Raw genomic sequence first — 25,504 nt, 5'->3', positions numbered from 1 at the left:
TGGCGGAAGGGGAAGCAGACACGTCTTACTGGCAGCAGATGAGAGGGATAGTGTGTACAGGAGGAAATGTCAAACAATTATAAAACCATCAGATCTCATGAGAACTCACTATCATGAGAACAGCCTGGGGGAAACTACCCCCATGATCCAATCACCTCCCTCCCTGGACAGATGGGGATTACAGGCTTCTTCCTCCACATATGAGGCTTATAATTTGAGATGAAATTTGGGTGGAGACACAGAGCCAAACCATATCACACACATCTGCTAAGTCTCCTCCTATCTTTCTGGAGTAAGACTCCACTGTTCACCCACAACAGGCTTCCAGCGTCAGCTGCTCTGGTGGGAGCCCAGAAATGTCCAACCCCCCCTCCCAGGAAACCTTAAAGACTAGAAACCTTAAAAGACCTTCAGTATCTTAGCTCTCATGGACCTGGCTGGAATTCTGTCTCTTTCCCACATACCTTCCTGCACTGCCCTGACCCCTAAGACCCATGACAAATTAAAGATGCCACATTCGTCTGCAGTTGTCAGGGCTGTTAAATCAAGTTTAGCCTAATGCGGCCTCCTTACATATTTTACATTTGGCCTAAAGGTTTCTCAGTACAGTATGAACTATAACAAGTGGAGGGATGAACAGACCATAGCCTACACTTGTGCCAGTCACCAAGTTTTGGCTGATCAAATGTAGCCAAATAAGACAAACATCAACCTATAACCAATCTGGCTGTTTCTGTTCCTCACTTCTGTTTTCTGTACATCACTTTCCTTTTTCTGTCCGTAAATCTTCTTCCACCACGTGGCTGCACTGGACTTGAGAATCATTCATTCCTCATTTATACTTTAGATTTAGCTCAGCTGAAGTTTGTCTTTTATTAGGGAAGAGGGGAGGGTTTGTTGGCCAGAGGAGTTGCTCCTCCTGTGGCAGTACCAGGTGTTATGACCTGAATGTTTGTGTCTCCCCAAATTGATACATTAAAACCAAATCCCAAAGTTGATGGTGTTAGAGTTGGAGCTTCTGGGAGGTGATCAGGTCATGGGTAAAACTCTCATGAATGGGATTAGGACCCTTATAAAAGAGGCCCCAGAGAGCTTTCTCTGCTGTTTCTGTCTTGTGAGGACACAGCCAGAAGATGCCACCCCTGAACCAGGAACGGACCTTCCCCAAAACCCAACAAGGCTGGCTTCTGATCTCAGACTTCCAGCCTCCAGAACTGTGACAAATGCATTTCTGTTGTTCACAAGCCTATGGTGCTTTGTTATGGCAGCCCACACAGAGGAAGATGCCAGGCCTGGGGATTTGCAAACACCGCTTTAACACAGTAACCTCCAGAACCCCCCTGCCCTTCCCTTTAACCACACTGGTCATCAGAGTCGCAATGACATTTATTAAAAGATGCCTAAAGGTAGACACAACTCTGGTTGGAGGGAGAAGAACTTGGAGGAGATTGGGGGAAACCTCCCGCTCTCCAAAACATTTCTGTGGGATCCCTGGTGCCCAAAGTCAGACAGTGCTGAGGCTCTGGGTGGGTGGTCTCTTACACTGGGTTCACAACCCTGGCCAGGAAAAGGCTGCTCCAGGTGAAGTGGTCGAAGATCATGATGATGAAGGGCTGGTTGAAACGCAAGACGATAGTCTTGGACGTCAGGTTTAGGGTGACCCCAGTGGAGCCAGCTGTGTCCACACCCTCCTCATTGAGTTGCAGCACAGCTTTATGGACCACCTGTTAGGTACAGAACGAAGATGGGTAGTGAGACCTGCTGTGCATTCTCGCTTTCCTGACTCATTGCTGGGACCCCTCACGTCCTTGGTTTTAGGAAGGTAAATCCAGGGTCAGAGAAGGTCAGTTGCTGGATTCTTATCCAAGTGGCAGCCCCAGGATTACACAGCCCAAGTCTGTCCACCTCCAGAACCCGGGCTGCACCTACACTTCCTATAAAAAGGGCAGATTGGGTGCATCACATGGAGATTAGAGGTCTCATGGCTTGAACTGGGCTTCACTGTCCATGTTGGGTGCTTCTTACCATCCTGGGGTAGCGGAGGGAGATCTTGCTCCCTTTCCACTCTGCTGGGTAAATGCTAGGGTTCAAGTTATGCAAAGTGCCTATGCCTGTTCTGTTTGGAAAAGCTGAGGCAGAATCTAAAGATGTAAATCTTTGACTGTTGATATGTCCTTGTTGTGATCAAAATTAGGAGTTCTGAAGTCAGCAAAACGTCTGCCTAGCTTGTGTCAAAAGACTCTGGTAACTCATAACCTGGCTAAATAAGTAACAGGTGATATTGGTGAGCTCACAACACCCTAAGGGTTGGGAACTTCCAGCAACTCTTTCCAGCAAGCACACTCAGGCTCTGGTGGCTCTGTGAGTGGCACCCATGGCTAGGAAGAAGCTAAGCTGGGATTGGAACCCCTGCAGTTTGTCTTGAGCAGATGAGGTTTTGAGTCAACAGGCCTGAGATCAAACATCAAATTGTTATTTACTAGCTCTGTGACTGTGGGGAAGCTGCATACCCTCCCTGAGCAGGAGATTCCTCATCTGAGAAACTGGGATAATACCTGCCTTCTGAGAAGGCAGCTGTGTTGACTCAATCCACTCACATAGCATGCATTTTACTGAGCACATATTACGTGCCAGGTACCACGGTGGCCACAAAGTCCTTGTGTCTTGAGGTCAGGGGCCACAGATCTGAGTAATGGGGGCATACACAGGGCCTACACAGTTTGGGATACATAGTAGGTGTTCAGTAAAAATTTTCTGAATGCATGAATAACAGAACATAAAGCTGAAGGATTTATGTAATTGAATGGATGTAATTGGGTAGAAGGCTCAATGTGATCCCAATTAGACATTTACCACTTTTCCTGTTTCTTTTTGCCAGGGGCCACTCACAGTTCTGCCATGACAACTTGGTTTTCACAGTTCCCCCTCTGTGTGATCTGGTGGGATGGGTGGGTGCCTGGGCTGTGGCCCTCCTGTGTCGATAGCTTCCTGTGTGATCTTGGGGATGTCATGTTTTCTTGCTGAGCCTCCATTTATGTCACGGTGAGACAAGGGGCTTGGACTCAACCTGGGGTTCTCAGCCAGGGACCTAGAGGCTCATTCATGAATGAACTCAGTGCCACTTCCTAGTATTATATTTATATTGTGAATTTTGGAAGGGGAAGAAAAGGTTGGTTCCCACGACATTTACCTTTGATGACTTCAGCTGGGCATCCTGGGTGATGCGTGAGAAATTTGCCTGGTTGATGAACAAGTCTGCAATGCCCATTTCCTCCAGCACATCTCCAAGGTCATAGACTCCAGAGATGGTGATCTTTGGAATGTACAGGTCCACCTGGCTGCTCGGGGTAAGCAGACAGAGTTAGACATTCCAGGGCTGGGCCTGGCAGAGGGGAGAGCAGCACCTCTTCTCCTGGCCAGACTCTTATTTCCTCATGCGCTCCCTCCAGGTCCTGCCCTCCAGCCTGACTTGCTCTTTGTGGGTAGGAGAAGGGACAGAGCAGGAGGCAGGATCTGTCTCTGCCTCCATGACACAGGCAGCTTTCTCACGGGGCCTCTGAATTGCACATTCTTTTCTTCTCTGCAATTCCTTCGAGCTGATTCCACCTGGGATGCAGCTGGACCATGGAGCATTTAAGACAATAGTCCATAAAGAAGCCTTTTTAGTCCCAGGAGAACCCCTGCTAGAAGCAGAGGACTGGAGGGAGCGCCCAGCTGGGAGCAGTGGTCCCTGGCTCCAGCTGTGCCACTAATGCTGTGTGGCCTTAGCCAAGTCCAGCCCCTCTCTGTGCTAATGTCCTCACCTGCACACAAAGGTGGTTGAACACAGGCTCTCCCAGGGCAGGTGGGTGCTAAAGCTCTGTGATTCCGCAAGAATCTGATTCAGCTGGCAGTTTCTACCAGATGAAGCAAGTGGGATTTCTAGAAAGGTAAGTGGGGTCACACTAGGGGCAGCACGGGCATCTACGCTTTTTTAACATATCAAGGCCTTAGTGTTATTTTTAAATTCTTCTTGTGCCTTCTCCCCAGAGGGAGAGCAGATGTCTAAAACACTGAAACTGAGGGGTGTCAGTGAACTCGCACCGGCTCTCTGGGCAGATGGGAGGGAAGGCACGAGACCCTCTCCTGACTGAGCAAAAGCAGCCCTGAGTGAGGCCCGGAGACTGGCAACCATCCCGTGTGAAGTGGAAGCCGTCCTTTTCTAAAGGAGAGGAAGAAGAACCAGAAGCGAGTGGGTGTGTACCTTCTCCAGGTGTGGAAATAGTAACAGAAAGAAAGGAAGGGAAACCAACTTATCCCAAACACCTGGTCTATGTTCTTTACTTTTTTTTCTCCTCTCTCTGTCTCTCTCTCACACACGCGCGCGTGCACACACACACACACATACACACCTATGAAGTCGGAATCAACATCTTTAATTTCCAGGTTGAGAGACCAACACTTAAGAGAGGCTGAGGAATTCACCCAAAGTCACACAACTGGGAGGCAACAGAACCGAAAAGGCCAGGACTAGTTTTGCCATCTGCCGCCTGCTGCGTTGTTGACAGCTCTCTGAGAGCAAGGTGATGGGGCTTTAAGGTATGTATTATTGATTAATGTTGCTCACATTGAAGTATTTTCATGAAAAGATTATTTTTGGTGTAAAGAAAGATAGATAGTCCTTTCCATCATTTTCAGTGGAGTATGATCTGGAATGCATTGTTTGCATGATGGTGCGTTATCACCCCCTTGTGGTATTACACCTAAATTACAGGTTTTCTTTGGTAGGTAGAAAGGAGCAAGAGATGGCAAATGGATCCCTAGCATCGCCCAGACACAGGTTCACACCCACTCATATACATGTGTACACACACACACACTCAAGCGTAGTTATGGATGGTTTAAGAACTGTGTCTTCCACATAGCTATAGGGGATTGCTCAGAAACACAGGGCTGACCACATGACTTCCCTACAGGAGAGAAGTCAAATTCCCAGACACTTCCATGTGCATTCACAGAACTGGATGAACTTCTCTAGAAGCACCCAGCATCAAATAGCTCTCTGAAGGTATCATTCAAAATGAAAACAATCTGGAACCATAAACCACAAAACCTACATATTAATACAGTAGAGGAGCTTCCTCCTAGATTATCTACTGCAAAATTTTTAGACCACAAAATTTGTCCAAGCCAAATTTGTCTTCTTCATTACTGCTGGCCCTGCATTGTTGGCACTCTGGGCATGGTCCCCTGACTTCATGTCGTGTCTGGAGGCCACTTCCCACTGGCTGAACTTCCATTCACACTCAAAGCAGTTTCAAGGGAAAACAACCTGCTCTGCAGCCCTTCCCCATTCCCCGGGCAGAGTCAGGCATTCCCGCCTCCCAGCCAGTGGCATGTTACATATCTCTCTCTGTCTCTCTCAGAACTCACGTTGTCGTATCACTATTAATTCCACCAGAATCTGTTTTCTGCTCTAGAGTGCATGTCTTTAAGGGCTCTATTTTTTCCTATTCACCACTCAGTCCCCTGTGCTTAGCTAGGGCCTGGTACATAGCAGGTGCTTCCGTTTATGTGCATTGAATGAATGAGTGAATGAAATGCACATTGAATGAATGAATGAGTGAGTGAATGAAATGCTGCCTGATCCACCAGCCTTCCTGAGCTACTCCAGATCTACATGCCCACTCCCTCCTCAGCATCCCCTCTGCTTTTGAATCTGCATCAGCCCACCTGCCACCAGGTTTCATGCTGGTTGGCATTTTCTGACTTTTCTGCACAGACGGAACTTGAATCTCCCTGAGAGTGAGTACCATGTTCTAAGAACACCTCCTTCCTCCTTTAAGGTGAGGAGCAGGGCTGGGCACTTGCATGACAATAATTTCAATTGCTCTCTAGCTCAGGGGTGCTTGGGAGGAAAACCTCATTTGTTTGTCCATCCATCCATCCGATGATCCACCCACCCATCCACTCACTCATTCATCAATTTACTTATTCATTCATCCATTCATTTACTCATTCTCCATTCACTCACTCACCCATCCCTTTCACTCACTCACCGTTCTATGCACTCACTCACTTATTCATCCATTAATTCACTCACTCATTCATTCTTCCGTCCGTTCACTCACCCATCCATTCATTCACGCATTCATTCATTCATTGCTGACTCACATCCTCAGCTGACCTTGCCTGAGTGTCAACCCTGCACCAGCCCCTTGCTTGGGCCTGAGGTCAGAGATAGAGGGAATCTATTGGCTGCTTCTCCTCCTGGCTACTGCCTCTTCAGGATATGTAGCCCTTGCTTTCTTTCTGCTTACTCTCTTATTACCTACTTTAGCCTTGCTTTCTTAGTTGTTTACTGGTGATTGATTGATTGAAGAGTTAGATGCCCTGAGCGACTTAAGAACCATTCATAGATTTTGCATTGGCTCCATGATGTATACAGAGGTCATTTTCATTATATTTCTATGGGGTTTCCCAAGAATCTTTAGCAGGGCGTGGTTTCAGGTAAGCAAGATCACAAAACGGATAAGTGTGTAGCTGGGTGGTTGGTGAACTTACTTTAAGAAAATGCTACAAAAATATGACAATGCAGAGGGTATGTATGAACCTGACAGGGAAAGAGAATCTCACTCTGTGAAATGTCCCAAAGTATTTCAGTGTTGATGGACAGATCAATAAATAAGTGTGAGCTCTAGATTAGGGAACCTTACAGCCTTTGGGGGCCCAGCAGACAGGAAAACAATGAGCCCTGGAGGGTGAGTCCAGGGAAGGAAGGATGCCCCAGCATACTCCATTTCCACCTGCCCCACTTTCTGGGGACATGTGCATTGCAGAAATCAACACGATGGCTGGAGGGCTTACCTGCTGGTCAGGCCTGCGGACCACCTGTTAATCGTGTCCCGGCTCAGCGCAGCGATGACCGTGTTCATCTTCCCCTTGTCTGGAAGGATGAAGAAGACAGTCCCATTGCCCACGTAGTTCAGCTGCACCAGCTGGCAGGGGAGCTCCGAGTCATGAAGGTAACTGATGGTGCTCGACTGCAACATCATGGGCACCTTCACCACAGTCGTCTCGTCCACATAGAAGTTCTCCTCCCTGGTGCTTGCCAGGTCAAAGGGCTGTGTCCATGTGCCTAGGAAGAGGAGGAGACAGGTCTGTAGGGCAGAGAGGAAAACACAGTTCCAGGTGACCTCACGGGCCTACTATCCAAGTGACACAGTGGCCTTCTGCATGCTTGGAATGTCCCCATTCAAGCCTCAAGGGTTTTTAGGTAAAACATAAAAATTCCCAGAAATTTAAAGCCTGTTTCATCCTCTGCTTCTTGGAATGGGTTGAGGATGAACTCTGTTTCCGAGATTGGCTTCTAAACAAGGAAGTAGGGAGAGACCAAGAGGGTGCTGGTCCTTTGATTTGGGGGTAGGTCAGACTGTGCCTCGGCTCCCCATGCCTAGAGTGGGTCCCAGTTCGGAGGGCTCTGGAAGTGGTGCTAGACCTCAAGTCTCAAACTCAGAGTCCCTGGTGGGAAGCGAGGGGGCCATCTCCACCCCTGCCAGCCTGGCCGGCCCAGCTGAGGCTCCTCACCCTGCTGAATGGTCCTTCCTTCCAGGCCATGTTGTCCTAATGAAGAGTCAGGGTGAGAAGACTCCTTCAGGGTCACAGACTCCCACCCCCAGCAGGCCCTCAATCCCGTCTACCATGTTCCAGGGTGCCACCATCCAGCTTGTTTTTTTTTGCCTTGAGATGGAGAGCTCACTACCTTCACAGATGGGACTTGGCAGTACTGGTCAGCTCTGATGGGAAGGAAATTGCTCCTCAGACTGAGCCAAAGCCTGCCCGATTGTCCGCCACCAGCGGGACCTCTTCTGTCCTTCTGAACTTATTCCAGACAACTGAGTCCACCTGCAGGAAACTTACTTGGGCTGAGTGTCACAGGGTCTCTCTGCTCTAGGTGACATCTCCCCCGTCTTAAACTGATGACTGAGGCCCTTGAGTCCAGCAGGTCCCAGGTGTCCTGGCTGCCATTGACCACAAGCTCTGAAGCCCTTGCCAGGCCACCATTTCCCAGCCAAGGATCCCTAAAGGTGGCCAGAACATCACTCCAGGTAGCCCCTTCTCCATCCTACTGTCTGTGGGATCTATGGATTGCTCAGCCAAAATTCTTGGTTCTGAGCCAGCCACAAACCTCTTGTAATAGCTACTGATGGAGACAACAGGGAGAGACTGATGGATGTAGAGAAATCAGCCGTAGCTGTAGAGTTTAGAGACACCAGAGCTATGCTGGTCCATTCCTCACTAACTTTGATGTCTGCAGACACCGATCAATGGTAGTAAACTCACCGTCCATCTGTCTCATGGCAAATGAGATCATTTGAGGGTTCTCAAATCATCCTCCTAAGGAAGTCTAAAATCCTCAGAACTAGAGGCCAGTTGTATTTTGTGGCTAACTTACAGCAAAAAAAAAAAGTGGGTAAAATATTTTTCATTGTTAGGTTTTTTTTATCCTTAACATTTTGCTGCTTGCTTTTTATGGAGTATTTCTTTTCTAGAAGTAAGCATAATGTATATAGTTTGACACAAAACAAAATACAAAATGGGGTTCAGCCTCTACTTTAAGGGATCTATTCTCAAAAAGTCCTAGGAGAATTGGTGGTAAAGAAAGAATATATTGCAGATGATCCGAGAGAGCAAGGATGGCTCCTCTGGATAATCTTTTAACAGTATTTTTAATGTTGTTTAAAAAAACTGTCAAGAAAGTCCAATAAATAAATAACACATCAGGTGCCAGGCGCAGTGGCTCACACCTGTAATCCCAGCACTTTGGGAGGCTGAGGCGGGTGGATCACGAGGTCAGGAGATCGAGACCATCCTGGCTAACATGGTGAAACCCTGTCTCTACTAAAAATACACACACAAAAAAAATTAGCTGGGTGTGGTTGTGGGCGCCTGTAGTCCCAGCTACTCAGGAGGCTGAGGCAGGAGAATGGCATGAACCTGGGAGGCAGAGCTTGCAGTGAGCCAAGATTGTGCCATTGCACTGCAGCCTGGGCGACCGAGCAAGACTCCGTCTCAAAAAAAATAAAAATAAAAAAAAAAAAATAAATAACACATCAGGGCCATTTTACATATTCTACATTTAGTGATAATAGCTACACTAATCTTGATTTCTGTTTATTATCCTGGCCTGCTAGAAATATTTCAGAGTATTTTCCCAGAGGTTTTAACCAAACACTTGCAGATTCGTTTTGTTGTACTATAGAAAATCTGTATACAATGAGGCATTTCACCTCCATCAATGTCTGGTCCTGCATTCAAGTGTTCAAAGTTTCTCTGATTTTGTAACCTAAAGCTGTGATCTCCTATCCACTTAGCCCCACTGTGGTCCTGAGGACACTGTGAAACCTCATACAGAATGACACCAGGCCAGCACCCGTTCCACCAGCAGCCGCTCCACCAGCACCCATTCCACCAGCACCCGTTCTACCAGCAGCCATTCCACCAGCAGCCATTCCACCACACATGCTCAGGCCTCTCTCTGGCTCAGGAGGGCCCTCCCTGCACCTGGGTTTACTGTGCCTTTTCCCCAGGTTGTGTTGCCTGAACCTCTGTGCAACCACTGCTGAGCTCCTTCCATGCACCAAGCATTACACAAGGGCACTGGAATCTCCCAGAGAGACAAAGATACCCTGCACAAGAGTGCACAGTCTTGTGGGGGAGATGTTCTATGGAATTTGTGGGAACACACAGAATAGTTTCTGGGCAAATGTTCCCAGCCTCCCTGGCCCTCCCATGGTCAGGTGTTAGGAAGGCTGCCTTTGCCTGGTCAGCCTCTCAGCCTCGCCATCCTGCGAGGAGGGCAGCCTCTCCTGGGAGTTCCCAGCCTTGTGCTGGAGAGCAGGAAAGACCCAGAGGCAGGTAGAGAAGAAGGACTTGTAGAGATGCTAAGGCAGTCCAGGCAGTAAGGAGGTGTGGGACGGGAGGGGAGGTGGGCGCAGTCTGATGGGAGGCCCTGAGAGAGAGCTGGGGAGGAGGGGAAGGGGGCATGAGGAGTCCTGGCTGTGGATTACACCTCCACTTATCTGATGATCTTGTCGTGAGACACATGTTCAGTAGCGATACTGGCTTAGTTTGCTTTTTTTGCCTGTTTTACCCGCATTCCTTTGAATATGATTGCTTAACTGAAACTCAACCACTTGGGTGCTAAACAGCACGTATGGCAAGATAATTGCCCAAACGAGGCATGGACAAACTGTTGAGCATGCATATGAGGGCAAAGGCTTTCCTGGGTGAATCTGGGGAGGCTTCACAGAGGAGGTGACTTTTGAGCTAAGATTTGAAGTGAGGGAAGATGTTTTAGGCAGTCAGATAAGTTGCAAGAGGGCTCATGAGACAGAAGAGGGCTGGGCTTTGTGGCAGGCAGAATAATAGCCCTCCAAAATGTCCACATTCTAATCCCCAGAACTTGAGAATATGTTAGCTTTCATGTCCAGGGGGAATTAAAGTTGTAGAGGGAATCACAATTGCTAATCGGCTGGCCTTGAGATGGGCAGGCTATTTTGGATCACCCAGGTGGGCCATTATCCAGTGTAATCCTGAGGGTTCTTGTAAGTCAAAGAGGAAGGCAGGAAAGTCAGAATCAGAGAGATGCGATGATGGAAGCAGAGGTGGGAATGATGCAATTACTGGCTTTGAAAATAAGAGAGGCCCACAAGCCACGTGGCTTTTAGAAGCTGGAAAAGGCCTGGAAGTACATTCTCCTAGAGCTTCCAGGTTTTTTTTTTTTTTTTTTTTGAGACGGAATCTCGCTCTTTCGCCCAGGCGGGAGTGCAGTGGCGCGATCTCGGCTCACTGCAAGCTCCGCCTCCTGGGTTCACGCCATTTTCCTGCCTCAGCCTCCCGAGTAGCTGGGACTACAGGCGCCCGCCACCACACCAGGCTAATTTTTTTGTATTTTTAGTAGAGACGGGGTTTCACCATGTTAGCCAGGATGGTCTCGGTCTCCTGACCTCGTGATCCACCCGCCTCGGCCTCCCAAAGTGCTGGGATTACAGGCGTGAGCCACCGCACCCAGCCGAGCTTCCAGGTTTTTATGAACAGGAAGATTGAAAAACTGAAACAGGACCTGGTCAGAGCAGTGTGTGCAGGACGGCTTTGGGGGCATCTGGGAGTTCCCGAGGGGGTGGGTGGGGTTCTGTCTAGTTCTAGGCCATTTTTCCAGTCTCTGGCCCAGTGCTTGACAGTCAGCATTTGTGGAGCATGAAGCAGCCAGACTGTTCATGGTTACAGGTGTGGGCCTCAAACCAACCTGCCAGACTGTAGGCACATTGCTCAACCCTTCTGGGTGTCATTTTGATCTTTTGTAAAATAATATAATTCCACCTACCCAACAGGATTGTGGAGAAGATGGAGATTCCCAGATGTGTATGTGCTTTACAGAATCAAAGACTTTGCCCAAGAGTGTGCCCTGGATTTTAGCGGCTGTTATTCCTGGCCATAGTAGATGGGCCTTCAGACTGGGATGGGTGGGAATACCTTTGAAGAAGATGTAGTTGACCAGGACGAGGATGGCTGGGCTATCCAGCCCTGACAACAAGTCGGCAATTTTCCCCTGTGTCTTACTCTTGACATAGCTGTTGATCTCTTTGCTGGCTGTTGCCCAGTCCTGGAAATTCATAGCCAAGACCTCTGACTCATAGTAGTGCTTGATGTCTGTTGAGAATGACTCCAGCAACTCCAGACTGCCATCAAGAAACAAGGCATTGCCCATGGTCATTTCTAAGCTGGTGTCTGACTCTGCAAGGAGTTGGTGGAGGTGCTGGAAACCCTGGTGGATCTCAGTCTCAGATCTCTCAGTGAGGTTGAAACCCAGGCCCTGGAGAAGTTGAGCCCGTGTGTGGCCACAGGTGCCCAGGGACAGCATAGCTAAGGCCATGGAGATGCTCACAGGGGAGATGAAAATGTTCTTCCTGGGACTCAAGGCCACTAGGTGCTTATACAGGCTGAAGGCAAAGTCAACATTGGTTGAAGCCAGGCCCCGGTGATAGTTACTCATGTTCATATAAGCAGCGTTAGGATCCATGGCCTGGACGGTCCAGAGGCCACTGGTGGACAGCCAGAGAAGACAGGTGTACAGGAGGAGTGGCATTGTCCAGTGTAGCCAGGCCCTGCCAAATCAGAAAAGGTTGTTAGATGATGTGGCAGTCTCTGAGTCAATGGGGTGTACTGCAAGTGGAGGCAGGCAAAAGACCGCATTCGAGCCGCAGTTCCTTCCTCCACACTGGCTGTGTGACCTGAAGCACATCACAGAGGGTGCTGGACTTCAGTTTCCTCATTTGGAGATATGAATAACACCCGTTATGAGTTATCCAGTGCCTAACAGGTACCCAACACTGATCTAGGTAGTCTGGCTATATTCAGTCATCTAACCATTACCAAAACACTCCTAATGTAAGTATTATTAACCTGATTTTAGGCAGGCAGAAATAGGTGCTCAGAAAGGTTAAAACCCACCCAACAGATATGTTCAAAATGCTGGAAGAAAAGCAAAACACAATTAAAGCATTCCCAGAAAAACAAAAGCTGAGTAAGCTTTTTTCCACAATACCTACCCTGCAAGAAATGAGAAGCATTTTATTTCAGATTGAAATGAAAGGACACTGGACAGTAACTTTAAGCTGAATGAAGAGATGAAAGACCTCTGGTAAAGGTAGATGCATGAAGAAATGAAAGACCTCTGGTAAAGGTAGATGCACGAAGAAATGAAAGACCTCTGGTAAAGGTAGATGCACGAAGAAATGAAAGACCTCTGGTAAAGGTAGATGCATGAAGAAATGAAAGACCTCTGATAAAGGTAGATGCATGGGCAATTATAAGTTATGTTTTTGGGCACATGATGCATAGATATAATTTGTTACATCAGTAACTGGAAACAGGTAGGAACAGAGCTACAAGGAAGCAGAGCTTTTGTATGCTATTGAAGTAAAGCTGGTTATATCAAATATATTATGGACTAAATGTATTATGAGCATACATACTACATTTTGGTTTAATTTATTTTCTCTATTGTTTTTCTATTCTTGATTTTATTTATCTCTGCTCTAATCTTTATTATTTCCTTCCTTCTGCTATTTTTCAGTTTAGTTTGCTCTTTTTCTAGACCCTAAATTATAAACAGACTAAAAATTATTTTTACACATTAGCCTTCTAAAATATGATCCAAGTAAATGCCGTCTACAAGAGACTCATTTTAGATCCAGAAATGCAAATAGACTGACTGAAAGTGAAAGGATGGAAAAGTTACCCCATGCAAATAATAATCAAAAGAGGGCAGGGGTGGCTACACTAATATTAGACAAAATAGATTTTGAATTGAAAAAGTTCCAAAAGACAAAGAAGGCAATGACATATTAATAAAGTTTTCAGTACAGCAAGAAGATATAACATTTTTGGTTCTTCATTTCCTATATTACTGTCCTTTTTTGTATTTATTTTTTGTACTGAAATGCTTTTTTGTGTTGAAACACTTTAATAATTCTATTCTCATCCCTTTGTGGTTATTATGGGGATTACATTAACATCCTAAAGTTAACACGTGAATTTGAATATATGCCATTGTTTATTTGAGATCTTCTTGTTTTTAATGTGTTTACAGCTTTACATTTCTATCATCACACTGCTTTCACTCATTCCATAATTTTTGGTATGTTGTGTTTCCATTTTAATTTGTCTTTAAGTGTTTTCTAATTCCCCGGTGGTATCTTTTTTGATCCTCTGGTTGATAAAGAGTGTGTTGTTTTTTCCACAATTTGTAAAATTTCCAGTTTTCCTTATGTTATTATTTCTAACTTCATCTCATTGTGATTGAAGATACTTAGTATGATATCTGTCTTTTGAAATCTATTGACTCTTGATCTGTGGCCTAACATAGGGTCTATCTTGGAGAATGTCCCGTTTGCACTTGAGAGGAATGTGTATTCTGTTGTTGTAGGTGTTCTGTGTATGTCTGATACATTTAGTTTTTACTGTGATATTCAAGTTCCCTATTTCCTTACTTATTTTATGTCTGGTTGTTTTATCCATTATTGAGAATGAGGTATTGAAGTGTCTAAATTGCTGTGGAACGATTTCACCCTTCAATTCTGTCCGTTTTTGCTCAATTTATTTTTTCCCAGACACACTCAAAAATGATGTTTTACCAGCTGCTAAGGTCTGAATGTTTGTGTCCACACAAATTCATATGTGGAAACCTATTCATGGGGGCTCTACCCTCATAAAAGGAGTTAGTGCCTACATAAAAGAGGCCTGCAGCAGTATTTCTGGAAGAAATTGGCTTATGAATCAGTAGATTGAGTAAAGACAGCCACCTTTACGAATATGGGCGGGCATTTTTAATCCATTAAAGGCTGGATGGAACAAAGAGGTAGGGGAAGGGCAAATTCTCTCTTCTGTCCCTGAGCTGAACGTCTGTGTTTGCCGGCCCTGAACACTGGGCCTCCTGGTTCTTGGACCTGTAAACTCTGGGACTTAAACCAGCAGCCTTATTAGGCCCTTTTCCTGTTGTGGAGCTGCACCATTGGCTCCTCCGGTTGTCAGGCCTTCAGACTCAGACTGAATTACATGGCTGGCTTTCCTGGGTCTCCAGCTTGCAGATGGCAGATTATGGGACTTCTCAGCTTCTGTAATTACATAAGGCAATTCCCATAATGCCTCCTCTTATATATATATATTTCTATATATCCTATAAATTGTGTTTCTTTGGAGAACCCTGACTAATATAATGGATTAAATTAATTTTGAGAGCCTATTAATAGGATTATATGCCATACCCAATTTGGATTTATCTCTGTAATGCAAGGATGTTTCAACATACAAATGTTGATCAGTGTAATACATCGTATTAACAAAATAAAAGAAAAAATCACATGATCATCTTAACTGGTGCAGAAAAAAGTATTTGACATAATTCAACACACCCTCGCATGATAAAAACACACAACAGATTGAGACAGTCACGTGTAAAGAGGTACCTGGAGAACATTCAATTGGCCTGCGCACTGGGAGAATGGGGTGGAGCTGTGGGAAGTTTGTGCCGTTTGCAGCGGGGAGGAGCTGGGCCTCTCTCTCCTGATCTGATGTGGTAATCTGGGGATTCAATCAGTGAGATGAGGGCCTGTTAACAGGACTCTCTCTTGCTTTGCTGAGTTGTTTTCCTTTTCGCCCAATAAATTCCATTTTATTCACACTTCAAAGTGTCTGGGAGCCTAATCTTTCGTGGCCATGTGACAAGGACCCCGTTTTTAGCTGGACTAAGTAGAAAGTCCTACAACAAAATTAGTAATAGAAGAAAACCACCTCAACATAAGACTACATGTTTATAAAACCTTTTATACTCAATAGGGAAAGACTGAAAGCTTTTCCCCGAAGATCAGGAACTAAACAAGGATGCTTGCTCTCACTACTTTTACCTAATATAGCACTGGAAGTTCTAGCCAGAGCAACTGGGCAAGGAAAAAAAAAGGTAAACATATTTGAAAGGAAGAAGTAAAATTATCTGTGTTCACAGATGACATGATCTTATATGTACAAAACCCTAAAAATTCTATAGAACTAGTAAACACATGTAGCAAAGTTGCAAGATATAAAATCAAAACACTAAAATCAATTGCATTTCCCACCACTAACAAAGAAAACAATTTGAAAAGGAAATTTAAAAAAAATTCCATTTACAATAGTATGAAAAAGAATAAAATAGGGATTAATCAGGGAGGTAAGAGACATACACTGAAAAGTACAAAACAGTGTTGAAGGCAATTAAAGAGGACATAAATAAATGGAAAGACATCCTGCATTCATAGATTGGAAGAAATTGCTAAGATGACAATACTATCCAAAGCAGTCTATAGATGCAATGCAATTCCTATCAAAATTCCAGTTCTGTATTTCACAGAAATAGAAAAATTTATCCTAAAATTTATATAAAAATCTCCAGGGACCCAGATAGCCAAAACAATACTGAAAAAGAACAAAGTTGAAAGTCTTGCACTTTCTGATTTCAAAATTTACTACAAAACTATAATAATCAAAACAGTGTGGTACTGGCATAAAGACATACATATAGACCAATGGAATAGAATACAGAACCCAGAAATACGCCTTGCATATATAGTAAAATGATTTTGACAAGGGTGCCAGACCATTCATAGGGAAAAGACAGCCTTTTCAACAAGTGGTGCTGAAAAATTGGATATTTACATGCAAAAGAATGAAATTGGACCTTTATCTAACACCATATACAAAAATTAATTCAAAATAGATCAGTGACCTAAAGATGAGTTAAAATTATAAAAATCTTAGAAGAAAACATGGGGGAAAAACTTCATGATACTGGCTTTGGCAATGATTTCTTGACTATCACACCAAAGCCATGGGCAACAAAATAAAAAATAGACAAATTGGACTTCATCAAAATTGCAAACTTTGTTCATCAAAGGATATTACCAATAAAATAAAAATGCAACTCTCAGAATGGGAAAACATCTGCAAATTTCATATCTGATAAGGAATTGATATCCAGGATATATAAAGAACCCTAAAACCCAAGAACAACAACAACAAAACAAATAAACCCAGTTAGAAATGGGCAAAGGACTTGAGTGGACATCTTTTCAGAGACAACGTACAAATGGCCAATAAGCACATGAAAAGATGCTCAGCATCACTAATCATTAGGAATATCAAAACCACAATGAGATACCATTTCATATCCATAGGGATGGCTACTGTAAACAGACAAACAAAACAGAAAACAGTAAGTTGGCGCACCAGGCATGATGACCCGGGCCTGTAATTCTAGCTACTCTGAAAGCTGAGGTGGGAGGAATGCTTGAGGCCAGGAGTTTGAGACCAGCCTAGGCAACATAGCAAGACTTCATTTAAAAAAAAAAAACAAAAATTTTTAAAATTTAAATGGTAGCATTGCATGTGGGGAAATTGGAACCCTTATGCATTGCTGGTAAGAATATAAAGTGCTACAATGTGTGGAAATCAATATGGCAGTTCCTTAAAAATTAAACAGAATCATCATTTGACCCAACAATTTTGCTTCAAGTATATACACCAAAGAACTGCAAACAGCTAGTCAAGGAACTTGAATAGATAATTGTAGACCAAAGTCACAGTAGCATTATTCACCATAGCCAAAAGATGAAAACAACCCAAATTTCTATCAATGGATTAATGAATAAACCAAGTATGGTATGAACATACAATGGAATACTATTCAACTTTAGAAAGGAGTGAAATTCTGACATTTCCTACAACGTGGACGAACCTGGAACACATTATATTACGTGAAATGAGCCAGACACAAAAGGACAAATAGAGTCTAATTCTACACCTAGAGTAGCCAAATACATAGGGACAGAAGTAAAATCGTGGTCACCAGCAGCTGGGGCAACGGGAGATTGGGGAGTTATTGGTGAGTGGGTATAGAGTTTCAGTTTGGGATGATGAAAATGTTCCAGGCATGGAAGGTGGTGATGGTGGCACAACAATGTGAATGTACTTTGTGAACTGTACGCTTGTAGTTAAAATGTTAGGTATTATATTTTCCCACAATACAAATTTAAGGAAAAAAATTAAATATAAATGATTTAAAAAGAGTTCCATAAGAGCAATTAAAAAAAATCCACCCAATGTCGGAATCAGTAAGTGGACACTGTCTGCCTGCAAGGTTAGTGGTTTCAGGCCCTGTGCTGTATGGAGCTACCTGTATCACAATAAATACAGGATGCTTACAGGAGAAGCAGGTCTTACTGCACCACTCACTGTTGAACTAGCCACTCTGGGTGAGGGGCTGGGAACCCTCATTTAAACCAGTGCTCCAGGAGGCTGTGGTATGTTAAAGATGGGCTAAAGCTGCCTCCTCATGTAGCAAACTGTAACCTAGCTGAATATGTAAACAAACTGCACCTAACTGGAGAGAATATTCTTGTAACAAGCAACCAAGTCTCAGCCAATCACAGCAGCTGAACTTTCAGTCAATCACAGTCTGCGAACTGCTCAGACGTGTTCAAACAAGGCAAACACAGAGCTGTAACCTATCAGCCTATGTGTGTATGTCACTTCCTTCTTCTGCCTGTAAATACTGCCTATGTTGCTGGGTGGCACTCTCTGAACCTTTACTGGTTTAGGGTGCTGTGTCATTCATGAATTGTTTCCTTGCTCAAGTAAACTCTGCTACGTTTAATTTGTCTAAAGTTTTCTTTTAACAGGCGGGCTCCAAGCGTGGGAACCACTGTTCTGCTCTGGAATTCCCTAGAGGCCCCTTCCCTGGTGTGTTCCAAAAGCAGACTCTCAAGAAAGACAGGTGGGAACACCCCCCAAAAACCCTTAGTTCTCCTGCGTCTTCTTTCAACCCTCCTTGCGTGTCTCCCTTATCTCACCAGGGTGGAAAACAACCCCTGTTGGCTGCTCTAGTCCCTAGTTATCTGCTTCGATAATAGAGGCAGGTGTGACCTGCTCCCCACTCCCTGTGCCCAAATGATGGGCTTTATTGAATTCTCCATCAGGTTTCTGACTTGGATTTCTGGGTCCTTGGGACAATTCTTTCCTTTTGCTGGGTTTTGTGGCAGATCAAGCTGGACTGGGGCCCTAGCACTGCTATGTATGAATTAGGTGATGTGGGACAGGCTATTTAAACTCTGCCTCAGTTTCCTCAGTATACAATAGAGCTGATAATAATACTCTAGCCTTACCCATTGTTCTGGTGTTTGCCTCTTCTCCAGCGCCTCTGCACAGCCTCCTCATCTCTCCCAGGACTCGATAGTAGCCCCTACCTCGTCTCCTTGCCTCCTGTTCAATTCCCTCCAGCCCTTTTGCCTATCTGCAGCTGCATCTTTTTAAATTATTGAGAATTCAAGCTGATCAGTTCTGCTTTGAAGTTTTCAGGGACTCCCCATTGCCCACAATGCGGCTGATTCTCACTAACGTAGCCCAGAGGGTCTTTGTGACCCAGTCCCTGGTGACAGTTCTGCCTCCAGCCTCCAATCTGGTCCTTTGGGGTCTCAGCCACAGCAACACTGGGTGTCAGGGACTCTTCCAGCACACATCAGCCTTTTATCCCACTGTGGGGTAGGGCAGGGCAGGGCAGGTCACATCACTACAGGGCAGGTTACAGCAAGACAGGTCACTGCAGTTCCCCAGGGCAGGTCATTTCGATTTTTCCATGTTTGCTGAGCCCAGCTCTGGGCTGGGAGCAGGGAACAAAGATGGACCTGCCTCAGTCCTGCCTATGTGGCTCCAGTCTGTAGGTCCCTCATCTCCCTACCTCACCTGGCTCACTCCATCTTGTCCTTTGAGACTCAGGTCCCAGGTCACCGCCTCCAGGAAGCCTTGCATCTGCGCTTCTCTATGGCCTTGCCCCATGACAGGCAGTGAAATCTTTGCTTAGCTTTGGTCACTGCCATACCCGTCTGGGAATCTCCTGTTGGGCACAGGCCCTGTGTGGTATGATGCCAATGGTAGGATGGGCTCCCATCCCTTTCCTGCCACCTCTGGGGAGATTGCATGCCTCACCTTCTCCTGTGTTAATTCTCTAAGATGAGGGTGAAAACTCCACCCACCCCACAATATTGTTGTGAATACCAGACATGGCTGTTATCAATGCTTGGCTTATGTGACCTCACTTAATGGGTCATCCTGGGGCCCATTTTACAGATAGAAAACTGAGATCCAGGGAGACACAGCAACTCCCCCTGAGCTGGAATTCTAAGCCTAGATGTCTGACATTAGAGCTTGTGCCATGCCATTCTGCCGGTCTCTACAGAGAGCAAAATGATGAGTAAAACAGCTCTTAAGAGTAACCAGCCATGGCCAGGTGCGGTGGCTCACGCCTGTAATCCCAGCACTTTGGGAAGCTGAGGTGGGCGGATCACCTGAGGTCAGGAGTTCGAGACTAGCCTTGCTAACATGGCAAAACCCATTTCTACTCAAAATACAAAAAAATTAGCTGGGCGTGATGGCACGTGCCTGTAATTCCAGCTACTCGGAAGGCTGAGGTGGAAGAATAGCTTGAACTCAGGAGGCAGAGGTTGCAGTGAGCCGAGATCGCACCATTGCACTCCAGCTTGGGCAACAAGAGCAAAACTCCATCTTAAAAAAAAAAAAAAAAGTACCCAGCCGTATAAAAATGCAGAGTATCAATATTACTCATGCATTTCATGTCAAGTATGCCCTCTTTGTTTCTCATCTCTGAAGAGACTCACTTAGTAAATATTCACTGTGTTCTCTGTTTTCACAAATGCCCTATGAGCCAGGCACAGTTCTTGACCTTCTGTAGTGAAACCTCATGACATGTGGTACAGCGCAGACAGTTCTGTTCTCCGTGCATTATCTCTGCCACAGGTCACTGAGTGAGGAGTTGTGGTGGAGACAGGTCTGCGTGACTCAGAAGAATACCTCTGCACTGGGCAGCTGGGCCCTCCCTGGCCCACACCCCCGGCTAGCATCCTTCATCAGTGGTGCCCACTGGAGCAGATGCATCGTAGCTCGCAGGCTGCGACTCTGTGACTGTTGTGGCTGTTGTGGCCATCTGGCTGGGCTTAGGAGCATCAATCATGGCAGTGGACGAGAATGGTTCTTAGCTACAGCCCTCTGTGGCAGCCCCCTGCATGGCAGGAGCCCAGGGGACATCAGAACCCCTGTGGATGACTCACAGACTCTGGGATCTGGAAAATCCTAACAAGATTGCCTCATAACACTGCTGGCTGCCCTAATGTTCAATGTACCGTTTAAAAAAACAAAACATCTCAACAAACCAAACAAGCAAGCGAGCTGCAGACATGGCTTTGCTCTGGAGGCCGGGCAGGGGGAGGGACAGAGGGTTCTCAGGTGTTACTCACAGTCTGCGGTGGGCTCAGGCTGTTTCTGCTGGCTTGGTCCTGCGGTCCTGGACCCTAGCATGTGTACAGTAAGCCTGCGGTGGATGCTGCCTGTTAAATTTTGTTTGCCAGCTTCCTGGGTGGTTAATGGTTAGAGGGGCCAGTGGCCTTCACCGCTTGGTAGTCCTCTCCCCCGAGTCATTAACCAATGGGAGGCTTTGTCAGGAGAGTTGAGTAAACACAGTAATGCTGCAAATTAACTTTGCTCTACGTTCAATTCTATGAAGTTTTTTTTTTAATACCAAAATGTGGCTGGAGTTGCATCAATGCGGTTGCCCTGTGTCAGTTGGCAGAGATGTCTTAGGTGCCCTTAATTAGCACCAAGGTACAGATACTTGTAAAAAGAAAAATAGGTGTTTAGCTCCAATTGGTGATGACTTGGGCAAGGTTCTGCCTTCCAGGGGTCTTAGTCTGCTGGGAGAGACAGACATGGAATAATATCTGCCAAGCTCTTCCTCTGGATTATCTCACGAAATCTTCACAATGACTCCGTGAAGTGGGTACCATTATCACTCCTCTTTAGATAGGAACTGAGCTGCATGGAAGTTAAGTTAAACGCCCTTGAGATTCAAATCCAAGACCATTCAAGTCTAAAGTCTAGCAGCTTCCCCTTTCCCCACATTTTATTTTTCATCAGTTTTCTTTGGATTACAGGTGACAGACATCAAATCTGAACTGCTTTAAAGCAAAAAGGAATGAATGAGAGGTCCAAGGGTGGAAAGGACTTCAGGCATGGATCTACGGAGTTCCAAATCAGGCATCAGATCTCTCTTTCTCTCTCTCTCTCTCTCTTTTTTTTTTTTTGATTCCTTCCTAGCTCTGCTTTCTTCTACTTTATTCTGTTTGCATTGGGAACAAAGGCGGCCACTGTAGCTCTAGGTAATTTAGTTCTAGCTGGTTAGTTGATATCAGAAGGAGAGAAATTCTCATTTTTCTCAATGTTCCTAACAGTCCCCCCCAAAAGTCTATCTCATGGTTGCCCCCCTTTGGACTGATTGATCACAGTGTGGAGAAGGATGAGGCATTGTGAATGCCTCGCTAGAGTTCTTTGCTCTCCGTTGGGTTGACAGCATCATTGCTTCCATCCAAAGGAGGAAAGTAGGGCCTACAATTGGGTCTGCAGTTTTGGAGACACCTTAGTTTTGTTGCTATTTATTGGTCTTTTCAAGTTTCCTATCCTATAAGGCAAGTTTGAACTTTATATCTAGGAATTTATCTATTTCATCTAGGTTTTTAAATTAAATACTAGAGAGTTATTCATTAGGCCTCTCCATTATTATTTTTGCATTATTATTTTATATCAGTAATTCTTTTTTCTTTTTTTGTTCTGTATTTTATGTCTTTTATTTTATTTATGTATTTTATTTATGTCTTTTCTTCCTTTGATAAGTCCTGTTACAGAGATCTATGTAGCTAATTAATCTTTCCAAAGATCCACCTTTTAGTTTTGTGACTCGTTTTTTAAAAAATTGATATTTCATTGATTTCTGTTTATATCTTTATTTTTTTAATCACCCCTTTAAATTCTCTGGGTTTCAGTCTGTTGTACTTTTTTCTATTTTCTTGAGATAAATGCTTAGCTTTCTTACATTTTAATATTTCCAGTCTCTACATAAATGTATTTAAGATTAAAAGTTTTCATCTAAATACTGATTGAGCTATGTCCCACAAATTTTTGATAATTACTATTTTCATTGTCATTTTTTTCTAAGTATTTTAAAATTTGCTTTCTGGTTTCCTTTAAAACCCAAGTGTAGTTTAGTAACATGTCACTGAGTTTATTTAGAATTTTAGGCTATTCTTTTGTTATTAACTCCCAATTTTATTTCACTATGGTCAAAGAATATTGTCTATTATAATATTGAACATTTGGAATGTTTTGAGGTTTGTAATAACCATATATGGTCCTTTTTTTTTTTTTTTTTTTTTTTTGAGACGGAGTCTTCCTCTGTCGTCCAGGCTGGAGTGCAGTGGCTCACTTGGCTCACTACAACCTCCGCCTCCTGGGTTCAAGGGATTTTTCTGCCTCAGCCTCCCGAGTAGTTGGGACTACAGGCGCGAGCCACCATGCCCAGCTAATTTTTTTTATTTTTAGTAGAGACAGGGCTTCACTGTGTTGGCCAGGATGGTCTCAATCTCCTGACCTCGTGATCTGCCCGCCTTGGCCTCCCAAAGTGCTGGGATTACAGGCATGAGCCACCGCGCCCAGCTCATATATGGCCAATTTTAATAAACATTTCATGTTTTCTTTAAAAAATAATGGATATTTGTTTGATATGTATATATACACATTCATATATGTATATATGTAATAACTTGAGCTTATTTTATTTAAATCTGCATATTTATGTTGATTCTTTATTTAAGCTTTCAGTTTCTCAGTGGGGAGTGTTAAAATCACCAATAGCAATTGTTCACTTATTTCTCTCTGTCAGTTGTTGCTTGATTCACTTCGAGACTGTATATTAGAGCATATATACTTTTGATAATTATATCCTCTTGTATTTATTTTTCTTGTATCTTTTTTTCCATATAGCATACTTTTGTCCTAAATTTAATTTTATCCAGTGTTATGATTGCTTTCCTTTCTTTTGGTTCACTCTTACCTGACATTTTTCATCCTTTTATTTCCAAACTCTCTGTGCCTTCTTCTTTTTTTTTTTTTTTTTTGAGACGGAGTCTCGCTCTGTCGCCCAGGCTGGAGTGCAGTGGCACGTTCTTAGCTCACTGCAAGCTCTGCCTCCTGGGTTCACACCATTCTCCTGCCTCAGCCTCCCGAGTAGCTGGGACTACAGGTGCCTGCCACCACGCCTGGCTAATTTTTTGTATTTTTAGTAGAGACGGGGTTTCACCTTGTTAGCCAGGATGGTCTCGATCTCCTGACCTCATGATCTGCCTGCCTTGGCCTCCCAAAGTGCTGAGATTACAGGTGTGAGCCACCATGCCCAGCCTCGTGCCTTCTTATTTTAAGAGTGTCTCATGTACAGAACATTTTGTTAGATTTAGATTTTTATCTCCAAAGGAGGATCTTTGTCTGTTAATTGGCAAAATTAACCTTTTTACGTTTATTTTAATTGTCTTAGGATTGACATATTATCTTATTTTATATTTCCCATTTGCTATATCTTATTTTTGTTTTTCTTGTGAATTTTACTGACTTACATTGAAAAGATCGAGTTTTATTCCATTGGGTTAAAATATATTCATTAAGTTTTTGATCTTATGATGGTTTCTCTTTACTAAAAACACTAAAACCAACTTTAGTTCAGTTTGATAAACTCTTTACTAAAAACACTAACCCAAGGTTCTAGCCATCATCAAATAGAGACAAGCCATCCCCACTGTATCTTTTCTGAATTCCTGTCCCAAGAACCCAAGAGCATAAAAAATGATTATCTCAAGCTGGTAAATTTTTGGATAATTTATGACACAGCCATAGTACCTAGAACACATTTTGGCACCTGGAAGTGGAAAGCTGCATATGAAAGCCAAAAATGTGGCAATGACTTTGGGATCAAATGGGATTTGGAAAGTCCTTATAAAGATTGTGAGTGGAAGCGTGATGACCCATGAGGAGGCTGTTGATGAGGGCTTAAAGGAAAGTGAGAAACAGGCTATAGCTAGAGGAAAGAGAATCCTTGACATGTAGTGGTAGAAAGTTTAGCAACATTGTCACCTGTGATAACATGAAAATTGAATATATATAGCAAATGAAGTGGTGGTATAGCTGGTGATATTTCTCTGAAGCTAAGAAGGTTTCTGAAGTTACTGTCTGACTTCTTGATACTTACAGTAAAATGTGAGAGGATATAGATAAGCTTAACATTTTTGTTAAATATAAAAGAGCCAGGGCTTATTGGGTTAAAAATAATATAGTTTGTCCTTCTTAGTCTTTCCAGGATTACCCAATTAAGAAAGAATTTCAAAACAAACATATATCTAGAGTGTAACTCTAAAAGCCTTTATAAATACCTCAGAAAGTTCTAAGGTGTTACCTTAGCAGACCATTGGATCAGATATAAGGCCCTCTAACGCTAAGGATTTTAAGGTCAATGTTCCATACCAGGTTTATAGATAGCCAAAGATATAGAAAAGCTTATCTTGAAAAGATTGAAGGTTGTGGCCTTTATTATAGTGGAGAGGATTATAAATTAATTCATATAAAATTCACAATTAAAAAATTAGATTAGCTTTGTCTGAAAGGGACAAGACAGTGCAAAATGATGAAAGGCCTTTGAACTTTCAACCTTCTACAGGCAGGAAACAGGATACAGAGGCTCAGCCTCAAACATGAGGTATTTTTATGGAAAAGGAAGCGTGACACAGGCAGAATCAAGATCTCAAAAGACACAGCAAGGGGCCATGGTGAATTATCCCCAGGAGCAGATTGAGAGTGCCAATTGTTTTAAATTATGTGTGTCTCAATATTTTATATTGTGTGTGGAGAAGTGGGAGGAGAGAACTTGTCTCTTTCGTTCACATCTTCTCTCAATCTTCTTCTCTCTTCTCTCTTCAATCTTCAATCTTCAATCTTCTCTCAATCTTCTTCAGATTGAGAGAAACTACACACTTCAGGAAGGACG

General features: G+C 44.0%; 1 protein-coding gene across 1 annotated transcript; it reads right to left on the bottom strand.

Moving 5' to 3' along the window:
* Positions 1-1,368: 1,368 nt before the first annotated feature.
* On the bottom strand, positions 1,369-20,952 carry SERPINA6 (serpin family A member 6). The gene is made up of 5 exons (XM_055291410.1): positions 20,883-20,952; positions 11,515-12,146; positions 6,847-7,117; positions 3,191-3,338; positions 1,369-1,724 (listed from the first exon to the last, which is right to left on the bottom strand). The coding sequence occupies exons 2-5, from the start codon at positions 12,125-12,127 to the stop codon at positions 1,539-1,541; spliced, it is 1,218 nt and encodes a 405-aa protein (XP_055147385.1). The 5' UTR covers positions 12,128-12,146; positions 20,883-20,952; the 3' UTR covers positions 1,369-1,538.
* Positions 20,953-25,504: the final 4,552 nt, after the last annotated feature.

This window comes from Symphalangus syndactylus, chromosome 8 (genome assembly GCF_028878055.3).
Source record: "Symphalangus syndactylus isolate Jambi chromosome 8, NHGRI_mSymSyn1-v2.1_pri, whole genome shotgun sequence".
Taxonomy (NCBI): domain Eukaryota; kingdom Metazoa; phylum Chordata; class Mammalia; order Primates; family Hylobatidae; genus Symphalangus; species Symphalangus syndactylus.
This window is presented reverse-complemented; position numbering and strand designations above follow the sequence as displayed.